The 14,723-nt window shown below is 21.2% G+C and overlaps 1 protein-coding gene across 1 annotated transcript; it reads left to right on the forward strand.

Moving 5' to 3' along the window:
• Nucleotides 1–4,039: 4,039 nt before the first annotated feature.
• Bm8496 (Uncharacterized protein) lies at nucleotides 4,040–4,283 on the forward strand (the record flags this gene model as incomplete). The annotated part of the gene is made up of 2 exons (XM_001893263.2): nucleotides 4,040–4,111; nucleotides 4,194–4,283. 2 exons carry the CDS (start codon nucleotides 4,040–4,042, stop codon nucleotides 4,281–4,283), a joined length of 162 nt encoding a protein of 53 aa, XP_001893298.1.
• Nucleotides 4,284–14,723: the final 10,440 nt, after the last annotated feature.

Genomic DNA, 14,723 nt, shown 5'->3' on the forward strand with positions numbered 1-14,723 from the left:
AAAAAAAAAAAAAAAAATTGATTAAAATAGTTGACAACAAAAAAAAAAAAATTTGATTGATACTTTGGATTATTATTCAATCATTCAGTTATTATCAAGAATATCCAATCATTTGATTCAATGTGACATTGTTGCTGATTAACAGTGATTACTGTAGATTGATTGTCACAGTCAAATATTTATCATCAATTAACTCATTGTACACATATATATTTATGAACTGATAAAATACTGATAAAAATTATAAATTTCTCCGATAAATATTTTAGTTAATTTTAAAAAATTAAAAAAAAAAAAAAAAACAGTGCTATTAATAATTGTTAACTTAAAAGTATGATTAATCTTTCGATTAATAAATTTTTACATACAATTAATTGAGTAAATATATATATTTGAGGAGAATAATAAATATATAATCGTTATACCAGTTATTATCAATTATTGAATTTATCATCTTTCATTAGAATTTACTTTTCACATCAAAATTCAATATCATTGATAAGTAAATAATTTTGAAATTTAATTCAGAATAGCAAAATATTATGGACTAATGTTGAATGAAATAAGATTAATAATTAAAAATTTATAAAAGCAATTTACTATGCTTTTAATATCGAAAATTCATCAATTATTTTGGCTAAAAAAAAAAAAAAAAATATTATTTACTTTCGTATAGGTTCCAGTACTTGATTTCCTGATTACAATGAAATTTTCTGAATAACCTGTTCAAATATTTTATTTTCGATATGAGAGAGAGAGAGAGAAAGAGAAAGAGAAAGAGAAATTAAATAATACTAAAGTAGTAATAAAATTAAGCATTAATAAATAATAATTAATAACAAATGATGATAATAGATTAAATAAAAATGAAATTAATAAATTGAATAAGAAATAATAATAATAGTAATATTAAAAGAAAATTTTATGATATCTTCTGAATGAAGAAAAGAAACAAATCTTCCATTTGACAATTCATACCTTACTTTATTAATTTGTTTGTATTACTATTCAGATTACTAATACTTTAGTACAATTATTTGTAGATTTAAAATATCAGTATCGAATCATTATATTAGTAATATAATAGTTTTCTTTTTATTTTTTTTTTTGAAATTTTTGAAAAACTAAATTGGAAAAAATTGTAAGTAATCAAATGCTATTGCTAATATAAGGTAATATATGACAGATAGGTGACAAATTATTATTAGCAGAAAAAAAAAATGATTAATAAATTCAATAAATTGGTTGGTGAAATTTGTTTCTAAAAAAAAAAATTTAAGTGAAAAGTTTGTTTAAATGTTGAATATGATGAAAGAATAATTTATTAGATAAAATATTTTCATTAAATTATAAAAATATTAGTTAACTAAAAAATAATTAAACACAGCTGAAATATTGATTAAAATATAATTTTAAAAAAATATTAATTAAAAAAAAAAATATTTGTAGAAAATTGTACATTCTGTTAACATTTCCATATGTGATAGCACTAATAAATTATACTGAATTATCAAACATCACAAATAAAAAGAAAAAAAAAAGTAAATTCATTCATTACTAATAAATTTGAAATCAAAATAAAAAAATAAAAAAAAGCTGAAAATGATAAAAGATAAAACGTGAAAGAACAAAAGAAACAATTTTATAGAAATTTTGAAAAATTAATTGTTTATGAAAAATCAATTTTTTAATTTCAATAGGAAATTTCAAAAGAAAAAAATTATTTAGCTAATTTTTCTTAATAATGCTTTAATAAAAATTTTAATTCTAATAAAATTTAAGAAAATAGATTCAGATTTGACCTTTGACATCGTATATATATATATATATACATGCATTAGCCATGTAGAATTGTATTATTCATTAACAAATTTCATCTAGTAACTTTTAATAAAACAAAACTCAAATGTATTTTTTTCTTTTCCTTATGATTTCCACAATTTAATTCATATATAAAAATTCATACATAAATACTAAATTTGAATTCAATAAATTAAAAAAGTTTCCATTCATCGTATTTGTCACATTAGTGTGGTACAAGAAAAAAAAAAAGAGGAAAACTGACACTAGAAATTTCATCTATAAAATTTCATAAATTTGTTTGTTGCAAAATAATTTTTTTAAAAAAAAAATAAGCGATAAAGCCTTATTGATAACATTATCATAAATTGTTTGAAAAATTTTTTTAAGAAAATTAATTATTATAAAATTAGTATAAAAGGGAAAAAAGACATTAATTCCCGCTGCTTAAAGAGATCAATATTTCATTCTTGGAAAGACTAATAAAGATTAATTCTCGATTGCTGATAATATTGATAGATTAATTCTCGACTGCTAATAATATTGATAAATCAATTCTCGATTGCTGATAATGTTGATATTTTATTCTAATAAAGATTATTTCCCAATTATTTGTTATTTACCAATAATTCCATCCGTTCATCCTTTTTTTTTTTTCCTTTTCTGTAGAAGCATTATGGATTAATTTTACGCTTGGACGAATTATACAATTTCTTTATTTCATTGAGAAAAATTTCATCAAACAAAAATATCAGACTGATCTTTATCACCTCTAACTTTATCCTTATCATATATCATTGTTCATATTATCACTATACCAGTTATTAATTCATAACTTACTTACTTTTACTTTACTCTCACTTGTTTACTACTTTAGTTGACACACAATAGTCATCCATCCATTAATGTCCCCCCCCCCCCCCCCCTATTATTTACTTATTTTCGTACTGTGCATGCCACATTTATTATGTGCGTATGTGTATGTGTATGTTTGTATGTCTATCACTCTGCCTACATATGTATACATATGTGTATGTATGTATGTGTGTATGCGTGTGTATGTATGTTTATGTATGTTATATATACATATGAAATTGATGTTAGATGATTTAATGTATGAATCAATCAATAAATCGATATGAAACGAGCGATATCGCTCGTTTCAATATGCCCCGCCCCTCCGATATATAATGTATTATGTAAATTTGCAATTGGATGAAAAGTGAAAAAGGTATAAAAGCGCTTCGCAATCGCACATAATTGAAATATTAGTGGCGGTGCTGGTAGTACTACTACTACTATTACTAGTTACTACTGCTACAGCTACAGCTACTCGTAGTTATGCTTCTGTTAGGGTATGAACTGATGGTGGCGTTGTTGTCGTTGTTGTTGTTGTTGTTGTTGTTGTTATTGTTGTTTGCGTTATCGTCGTCCGTCATCAGCGTTATTGGTTAGGGAAAGTAGTATACTGGTTCGCTCACTCGCTCGCGTAATTATCTGTCCGCGCCCTCACTTACTCGCTCGCTTGCCATTATGCCCATCAGAACGAGCGAGTAGTAAAACCTTCTAACATTTTGTCTCCATCTATCGTTAATTTGAAAATTTTCAAACTAAACAATCTTTTCATCGTATTTCTCCCCTTCTCCATGCAATATTTATATTATTTTGTTATATTCTATTAGTAAATATGTCTTCGCATTCTTCCGCTTCTTTTTTCCGCTGCTCTTTTCCGCTTTCTCTGTTTATTTCTTTGCGGATCTATTCCGCATTCCCTTCTTATTTCCCTTCGCTTCTTGTTATCATTTTCTAATTATTTAGCAATCGTATATATATATGTATGTATGTATTCCTTCTCTTACTCACATCAGTAGTAACGCATAGTATTGTTAGTTTTGTTATGTGCGTAAAAACTATTGATTGTATCATATTTGAATGATAATATGAAACGATGATAATTAGCTTTGAAATTTTGTTTTAGAATTTTGCAACTTAATTTGCTTATCAGATAATATAAAGATAACGAAGATAATAGAATGAGGAAATGATTATTTTAAATATAAGTTTCATCTTTTTTATTCATATGTTTGTGTACATATATATTTGATTACATTTATTCACGTAAAATTATGTGATAATATTTTCTTATTTTACGTTTGATTATGAAAATTACTATTTGTTAGAGAGAAAGAAGAATGAAATTTTAATTTTTAAGAAATACATTGAATTACGCAAGCAAAAAATGGCATTGAAACGAGCTACTGGTAACGTGAAAACTTCCTCACCAAAAAAGCCACGAGCACGTAAAAGCGCTGTAAGTTTTATTTGATAATTTATGTTAATAGAATAATTATTAACTTAAAATATGTATTTCAAAATTAATGATAATGTTATAGCCAAGTGGTACAAAGAAAACAGCAAATAAACGAAAGAAGAATGTTAAGAAAAGTGGCGCAAAGAGAACAAAGAAACAAATGAAGAAATAAAACAAATATTGAAATTACTAGAAGAAGAGGAAGAAGAAATAATCTTTCGTACTACATTTATGCTACACCTTCTTCACTTTAATTTTTTTTTTTTTTTTGATAAGAGAAATTTTTTAAACTCTTTATCACTCCCGTTTCCCGGTGATGATAAATTCATCCATTCATTTACAATCTGATTAGTACTGTTTACTCCTTTTAATTCCGACTTTATCCTCTCTCCCTCTCCCTCCCTCTCTCTCCCTCTCTCTCCCTCTCTCTCTAATCGAAAAATAAAATTTCACCTTATGCTTTAATATGTTTTTGTCCCTTTTTCTTTTCTTTTTTTACGCATTTGTAACGAAATTACTTTGCTTTTCCATTATAATAAATGAATTAACAGAAAAAGAAAAATATAAATGAAGAAAAATTCAATTTTTTTTTTTTTTGCTTTACTTTTTTACAAATGAGAAATGCTAATAATTTTTTTTTTTTGAAATTATTATCAAAGTAAAATGATATTAAAAATTAGCAAATAATGATTTATCTTTTTGAAAAATAGTTTAGCTTTATGGCAAGCAAATGTTTATAATAATTTCAAAAAAAATTAAATCAAAAAAAAAAAGGTTAAAAATGAAAATCATTCATTGATCATTAATATGATAAAATTGTTGAGAGAATACTACTAAATTGAACATAAAAAATTAATAGGAAGAGCCTTTTTCCAATTATGCTTTCTCCTTTTCCATTTTTTTTTTTTTTTTTTTTTTTGTCAAATGTCTGTTTTCTTGTATAAAACAAATTAATTTTGATCAATGCATAGATATTTTCAGTGTTTGAAATTTTATTTCTGATCTCTCCAGTAGAGGTTTTCATTCACAGCCCTTCAAAAAAAAAAAAAAAAAAAAAAACTTTAATGGTTACAAATTTACAAAACAAGTTGAATTTTCATTTTTCTTCGATTATTTGTAAACATTTTCAATTTTTGTACGTATTTTAATAGACATTAAATTTTTTTCATATGTGTAATTTGTATCAATTTAACATGCAGAAATTGTAATTTCGTGTGATATATATTTTTTTTTTTTGCAAATAATCATTTCAAGTTGACAATTTTTCGATGTTTACTACCATAGCATATAGCATAGTTTGAAAATTTTGTCAACAAAAGAAAAATAAATATATTTTGAAAGTGGTGAAAAAGTTTTGGGAGGTTTTTAATTAGCAAAAAAAAATATTAATAGCTAAAAGATAAAGATTAGAATGAAATGTAGCAAGACTTTATTAATTAATTTAACAACAATTAAAAAAATTTTTTTTTTTGAAAAGTTAAAGGAAGAAATTGATGAGTGTATTTGAATAAGCAATAATATTATAGTATTTATCAAATAATATAAATACAAATTAAAGGTACTCTAAATTTATCAATCATTCGAGAGTAATATTATTACTCATTGCAATTTTTCATATATTTTCAGTGAAATTTTTAATAAAAAGAAAAGGAAAGAAGAAAAAGTGAAATTTTTCTATAATCATAATAATAATCAAGATGTTTTATTTCACAAATGTAATAATCAAGATATTAATAATCAAGATGTTAATAATCAAGATGTTTTAATCTATACAATCTATAATAATCAAGATGTTTTGTTTCACAAATGGTTTGTTTTTTTTCTTTTTTTAAATGGTAATATCTGAGATGACAGAATTGTGATTGATGTGAAAGAGGGAGGCAGAGAGAGAATGAATGACACTTGTCAATGAAACAAGAGACAAGGAAGGTCATGACCTTTTGATCATTATTGTCTAACAAATACACAGTGTGACATTTTCGCCTTTTTCAATGGGTAAATTAAAAAAGCATTAGCACAGAATTTGTTTTAGTCCTATTGTTCTTTTGTTTTTGATAGCAATTTTGTTCTTTTTTTCTCATCTGAACATCCAATATTGCAGCAATTCTGAAGAGTAATAATCTTGAATTAACAGTAAAAATCGTATAAAAAATAATTCAGCAAAAGTCCGACTTACTATATTTGAAAAAAGGAAATGTTCTAAAAATCATAATTGTTGATAATTCATAAAAGAATTTTGTTAATTTTAATTATTCTCATAAATTCAGATATTTATTCAATGACAAATCTAGAATTAAAATGAAAATGAGAAAAGTTTAGATTTGAATCTTATAATGTAACAGAGGGCAAACAAGTTTTATATTATTTTTCTCTTATTATTTATAATAAGAAATCATTTCAACTCTACTTTTTATTATTATTATTATTTATTATTAATTATTATTATTATTATTATTATTATTATTATTATTATTATTATTATTACTATTACTATTATTATTATTATTATTATTATTATTCTAAAACAAATTTCTGTTATAGTCAGAAAAAGCATCCGTTTATATAATCTTATGCACATATTATCAGCTAATAACTTGGTTAATATTAATTAATATCTGATAAGGCACTTAAATTTTTAAGCAAATTATTTGCTAAATAAAAATACATTAAATAATTAATCATTGTAATGTAGATCGTGTTAAATCTAATCGAAATAATTGTATTATTTCAATACTTCAAATATTTTAATTGTGCTATTCGAGAGTTTAAATGATAAATATTTATTTCAATTGAAATATTTTATATATTGTCAAAAATATATTTTATATATTCTCAAAAAATATATGTATATTTATCAAAAATTAGCTAATTTAACCAATCTTATCACGATATATTACTTCAATATTATAGAAAAACAAATATTGAATGTATCAAATGAATGAAATGCTTAAATTAATATATTTAAATTCACATTTAACTAAGCATAAAATTATCAATGAATGAATGATGAACAGATGTCATCGTATTGCTTTTGATTACACTTTTATAAATTCAATTGCACAGCAAATGATAATTAACATTAACCAATATTCATAATAATAGTAATAATAATAGCAATAATTTAATGAATTATTGGCTTTTCTTTTTTTCTTTTTTTTTAACTAAAAATCACTTTTTGCAAAAAATTCATAAATAAATGAAAATATTTTAAATGAAAATATTCAAATTAAAAAAATTATGAAAAAAAATAAAAAAATAAAAAGAAAAAAACGAAAAAATATTATTTTAAATTAGTGTTGCTTTAAAATTAGTTTAAAATTTTTGTAAAAACATAATAAAAAAAAAACAAAAAATAGAAAAAAAAATTGCATTTAAAATTTTATAGATTTTTTTTTTTGCTTTTATTCCAATACAAACTATTTGCAATTTGATTAATTAAAAAATACTCATTCATTAATTAATGATGATACGATTGAAATTTCAAATTTTTAAAATTTAATAAATGTATTTGTTGGGTCCTTTACAGATAATAAATTTTCATTCTTTTCTACACTTCTATTTCACTTTTCTACTCCATCCCTTCCACTGTTTATCAATTCATATTTGTTTTTGTATTTGTCATCAGTTGAATAAATCAACTGTCATCCATTAGTGTTATTTTCCATTTTGAGATGAATGAGCAGTTAAATTATTAAAAGGCGTAGTACGGTAGAGTTGTTTATTATACTTTTTAAACAAATATTCATTAAACTATCAAAATAACAAATTGTTGGAAATTTTTTGAAAAATTATTTTTTTTTTTTCGATTTTCTTCTTTGTTATAACTCATTTTATCATTATTTTATTTCTCACTTACAAAAAAGAAACAAAAATTTTAATTAAAATCAGAAATTATTAGTCAATATACTTAGAAAAGAGTAAATATTGATTTAAATCATAAATGATTAATCAATATATATATATAAGTTAAGTTATATATTTCATTTCGAATTTTAAATTTGAAAAGAAATTGATGTAATTCTGCAAGCAGTGAATGCAATTGCATGTTTCAAAAGAGATAATGCTAAGTATAATTTCTTACTTATCGTTTGCCAATGAGTAAGTATACCTGTCTGCATGTCACCTGGCTAATGAATACCTGTCACAGGTATATTGGTAGCATATAGCACATATAAATAAAATTCAATGATAAATTTTTATTTCCTCAGCAAACTAACTTATAATGCATAACAAAAGCTAAAAATGTGTCAAAATTATTTGCAAAAATTAATTTTCGTCTGTTAAATTTCAAATATGTCATTGAATACTGTTTCTGTGTGCAATTTAAATCACAAATAAATTTCACTCATTTGCTTGCAGATTGCAGAATTGTAAATGCACGATGCATGCATGCATGCATCAATCAATGATATTTCATTTATCTCTTAGTCTACTTCTATCCTAAAAAAATTGTAAATTGCAATAAATCTAAAGTAATTCATTACTACCTTAAGAAATAATTTGAACTGCTGAAAAAGAAAAAGAAAAAAAGGATTAGAAATTATATTACACTTTTGATACCATCCAAAATTTGGCTTTAAAAATTAGCCTAGTATAATCAATGAATTTAGGCTCAGTAAAAGTGTTTACATATTTTTTTTCTGAGCCTAAATTTACAGCCAACTAATAGTAACGAATATTAATTATCACAAATCATCGATGTTTATTACAAATTATTGTTGCATCAATCAAAAAAACAATGATAGATAATGTTGTGAAGTCTGTAAAATACATCAAAAATTGAAACTTAACAAAATGAAAATATTTTCATCAAATGATAAATTTAATAAGCGATTGGTTGGTTAGATATTGTGCTGTGATTTTTGCTGTACACATTTTACCATTTCAAAATTCACTTCAGATGTTTGTTTCGTTTCCAAATGGTATTTTAAAATTGAAATTTAAACTTCATTTTATTTTAGCAACTTTTTAAAGCAACTTCTATTTGAGTAACTTTAAACTTTTTAAAAATTTCTTTTTTTCCCATTTGTTTATCCATTTTTTGCAATGATTTGGCTTATTTACAAATAGATTTGTTGTTCGATTGCTATTTGATATTTGGCATTGCATTTTTCAAATGCACTTCAAAGGTTGGATATCATTTTCAAATGGTATTTTAAAATTCAAATTTAAATTTCAATTTAGATGAGTAATTTCACGTATTTTTTTGTTACAAAATGCATTTTATTAAAATGTAGCAGAAAAAAAAGGGTTTTAAAGAAAATTAAATAAATTTCGCTATAAAAAAATAAAAGTAAGCAAAGTCACCTACATATTATTACTTTTAACAATAATTTTTACTTATTAGAAATTGAAAGTAATAAGTGAAATACATTAGTGACGAAATTTAAATTTTATTAAATTTTATATTGAAATAAATTATTGTTTCATTTTGTTCTTTTTGTAATGGAAGAATCGCTTTTGGACTGGAATGTTAGTACAGTGAAAATATTTTAAAGAAATTAAATTTTAAATTAAATTTATATTTTAATTAGATTAAAAGTAATCGACGATAGAAGAATTTTTGTTTTAGAATTTTGAGAAAAAAGTGAAAAAGAATAGAATAATGATTTCAAGTTTTTTCAAAGAAAAAGTTACAAATTCATATAAATATAAAAAGAGAGAAAAAACGAATAAAAAAGAAAATGGAAAAAAGAAAAAGGAAAGTGGAGTAACTTTTTGATTACAATTAATCTTATTTTGAATTTTAAATTTTCAAAATTCAAAAGATAATTTTGGTTCATTTTCTTTTTTTTTTGTTTTGTTTTTATCAATTCCAATTTTTGATAAAAAATTCAAGAAATATTTTCTTTTTTTTTTTCTGCTCGAAATTTATGCATTTCAAAAAATGAGCATAAATTGATAAATTTTACGAAATATAACTATAAATTTGCATTTAAATTGATTAATTAAAAATGGAGTACAATTAATTAATTAGAAAATGAAAAAAATTGATTAGATATTATTTTTTTTTTTTTTTAAAAAAAAGTGATTTTCAGGTGAATTGTTACGTTAATTTATACTTAGAAAATATTTTATTAGTAAACAATAGAAATTTATTACTTTTCTTCTCGATTCATCTGTTGTTTACAAATTTTGTTATTAGTGCAAAATGAAAGAGCAAATTTTAGAAGTAAATTTCTTTCTTTTTAAATTCGAATGAAACACTGAAAAAAATAGTTTTTTTTTTTTTTTTTGAAATATCTTATTAACACATTGCAACTATTTATAAAATTGTTTAAATTTTTTCATTGAAAAACAGTTTTCGTTTCATTTAACATTCAGTAAAAATTATTAATAAATTGCATAAGTAAATTGAGTTTTGCTATTGGTAAGTTTAATAATAATAATAACAATATAATAATAATAATAATAATAATAATAATAATAATAATAATAATAATAATAATAATAATAATAATAATAATAATAATAATAATAATAATAATAATAATAATAATAATAATATAATAATAATAATAATAATAATAATAATAATAATAATAATAATAACAATAAAATAATAATAATAATAAAATTAAAATAATAATAATAATAAAATTTGTATTAATAATAATAATGAAGATATATCGTCCCATAAAATCTCTTCAAGCGAAGTGATTTTCAATTTTTTTATTTGCTAAGAATTAAGTAAAAATTTGAAATTGCATTTGATAAAAATACATTTAAATTATTATTAAATTATTTATTAAAGCAAAAAAAAATTTTTTTCTTCTTTTTTTCATTTTAAGATTTCAATTTTTACCAAATATCAATTGTCTTTTATAAATTTTTTTCAATGTTATTATCATCAAAATGATATAAAGCTAAAATTTAATGTATTATTATTGAACAAATGAAATAATTAATTAACAGTTCTAAATTAAATTAAAAAAATTTTTTAATTCAATATATTTTATATATAATTTCATTTACGTTCTCTTCCATTTTTGTTTTATTAAAAAAAAAAAAAAAAAAAAAAATGGAAAGCATTTCTCGATTTTAATGATAAGCACCATATTTAAATTATTCGTTGAATTTTATAAGAAAATAAAACAAAGAAAAAAAATTTCTTTCATCAGTTTGGTTGAATTGGTATACAAAATGTTTCAAATAAAATAAATACTTTAAATTTTCAATAAAATGAAAAATAATCATTAATCAATCAAAATTAACATATGCTTCATTACTTTTACTGAAATTGTATAAATTGTAAAATTCAGACTTATATTTTAATTTTAAGCTAAACCATCGTTGTCGAAATTGTTATCTTTTCTTTTTTTTTTTTTTTTTTATTCATCACAACGAAATGTTATATTTGCCGATTTTTGTTTTTTAATTTTTAAATTTTAACTTAAAAATACAGCAAAAAAGTTTTGATTACACTTCAATTTTCTCTCCCTTTTTTTTCTTTTTTTTTTTAAATAAAAACAAAGATTTTTGATATGCAGTATAAAATAGTTAATTAATTATTATTATTATAAAAGAATAAATATAAAAAAATAACGTTAATTATTATAAGAGAATAAATTTTCATAAAATAATTTTGGCAGAGTTAATGAGTTATTTAAATGTTTGCATGGAAGTATTTTTATTCAATTGTGGGAAATTACTAAATTGTTTGATTCATGCTCGTTAGGCATATAAAAATGAAATTTGGAAATGCTTGAGAAAAGATTAGTCTTTTTTTTGAAATGAAATCAAAGTTTTTTATTTTTAAAATTTGATAGCATATCAGTTCTTTTAATTAAAATACATAAAAGTATTAAACAGAATGACTAGTATATGTAAGTATTAATTTCCATTTAAAATTTTAAATTATTACTTCAATCGATTATTACAGCATCTTTGCTATAATTTATGTGCCATTTTGATCTCGAATCTATTTTTGAGCCTAAATTCATTGATTATACTAGGCTAATTTTTAAAGCCAAATTTTGGATGGTATCAAAAGTGTAATATAATTTCTAATCCTTTTTTTCTTTTTCTTTTTCAGCAGTTCAAATTATTTCTTAAGGTAGTAATGAATTACTTTAGATTTATTGCAATTTACAATTTTTTTAGGATAGAAGTAGACTAAGAGATAAATGAAATATCATTGATTGATGCATGCATGCATGCATCGTGCATTTACAATTCTGCAATCTGCAAGCAAATGAGTGAAATTTATTTGTGATTTAAATTGCACACAGAAACAGTATTCAATGACATATTTGAAAGTTAACAGACGAAAATTAATTTTTGCAAATAATTTTGACACATTTTTAGCTTTTGTTATGCATTATAAGTTAGTTTGCTGAGGAAATAAAAATTTATCATTGAATTTTATTTATATGTGCTATATGCTACCAATATACCTGTGACAGGTATTCATTAGCCAGGTGACATACAGACAGGTATACTTACTCATCGGCCAACGATAAGTAAGAAATTATACTTAACATTATCTCTTTTGAAACATACAGCTGCATTCACTGCTTGCAGAATTACATCAATTTCTTCTCAAATTAAAATTTAAAATAAAATATATAAGTAATATTAACTAATCATTTGCAATTTAAATTAATATTTACTCTTTTCTAAGTGAGAAATAACATTAGAAAAAAAAAAAAAAGGAAAATTTCAGAGCGAATTGCTGGATTAATGTGTTATATCGTTGAATTTATATATAAAAACTAATAATTATATGAAAATTTTGCACCTTAAATTTGTTTTACATTATAGTAGGAAATAAAAATAATATACACATTTGCTTATCTGAGCATTTTATTTTGTTCATCCATGCAGATGCAATAAAATTATCATAATATATAATTTTTTATTGTTATTTTACCATTATTATTATTATTATTATTATTATTATTATTATTATTATTATTATTATTGAATGTAATTTGTATTAATCATTAATAATGGAAGTAATACAATATTTGCTTAAATATTTCGATTATTATAAATGAATAGATGATAAGAAGAAGAAATAAGATGGCCTGGAACGACCTTATTTTTGATCCTTATCACTCTTCAATCGTCAATTATCAGCATTTTCTGACTTATGGGTCATTTTCCCATTGTTTCTCGACATTTTATAATATTTATTCAATTCACTGATATGCAATTTACAAACACTAAAATATAAATATTACCATCAAATTTTTCTTAACATTCAATTTTCTCTGTAATATATGATATTTAATTAAAATTTACTAAATTTATATGTTAGAAATTGTTAAATATGTAACAGAATTTCAATTATTTCTTTATTTTTTTTGTAATATTTATAATAAATTATTAACATTTCGATGGAATGCGAACATTATTCAATTCATTTCATTTCTTATTGTATTTTTTGATAACACTAAATTTAGCATACATTTTAAATTATTCAATTCAATTTAGCACTCAAATTAAAACTTTTAATATTTTGAGATTAAATTTAAATTTAATGAAAAAAAAAAAAAAAAACGAATATGAATACTGGTAAAAATTTTTTGATATAACTTATATTATTTATTTTAAAAAAAAAAAAAAAAATAGTATATTTCAATTTTATCTAAATATATGGTCATGATCATAAATATTTGAATTTAATTAACTAATAATTATTTAATAATATTTTATTGCTTTAAGTGTATTATTGAGAATGAAATTAACTATAATATTTAAATTTCTTCATACTATAACTAAATATCGTTTTTTTTTTTTTTTTTTTTTTTTTTAATTGGAACTATTTTTTCTTATTTTTTTTGTCTTTTTTATTATATCTTCATTTTTTTATTTACATATATATATTATTTTATTTTTTCCATCTTATTTACAAAAAAAAAAAAAAAAAAAAAACAACTCTAAGTGAACATTTTTTTTGATATAACTTATTGATTTCAAAAAAAAAAAAAAAAAATAATATATATTTGAATTTTTATCTAAAATACATGAATATTGATAAAAATTTTGAAATGAACGATGATGACTCAGCTAGTTGAATTCTTTTTTTTTTTTTTTTTTTAAAGAAGGAAAAATCAAATAAAAATGTTTTTTAAATTATGCATAAATAGTACGAAAGTTTATGATTATATTATATTTATTTATGCCAAAGTTTTTAGAAAATATTAAAACTAAATCGTTTTTCTTTCTTTCTATCAATTCTTTTCTTTTTTCTATTGTGCATTTTATACAGCAATAATAATAATAATAATAAAAACGAAAATGAAAAGAATTATGAAAAATTTTTCAAATCTTTTTGTTAAATTTTTTTTTTTTTCCTTTCATTCTATCCAACAAAATTGAGTTTAATGAGATTTGTTATAAAATCTATTACATACATATTTATTTTTTTAAAAAAAAAAAGAAAGAAAAAAGAAGAAAAGAAGCATTTTAAAATTATTTCTTTGTTTGTTCAATTTCACTTTTAAACAATTTATTATTTTTAATTTTTTCTCTCTTTTTTTTTTTGAATTGAATCGAATTGAATCGAAAAATATTTATTTTAGTTTAAAAATAATTTTGAAACAAAAAAAAATTTAATTTGAAAATATTTACAGTAATTATGTGTTAATTAATGATTGAATAGCAA

The sequence above is a fragment of the Brugia malayi genome, assembly GCF_000002995.4.
Source record: "Brugia malayi strain FR3 genome assembly, contig: Bm_v4_Chr2_contig_001, whole genome shotgun sequence".
Lineage (NCBI taxonomy): Eukaryota > Metazoa > Nematoda > Chromadorea > Rhabditida > Onchocercidae > Brugia > Brugia malayi.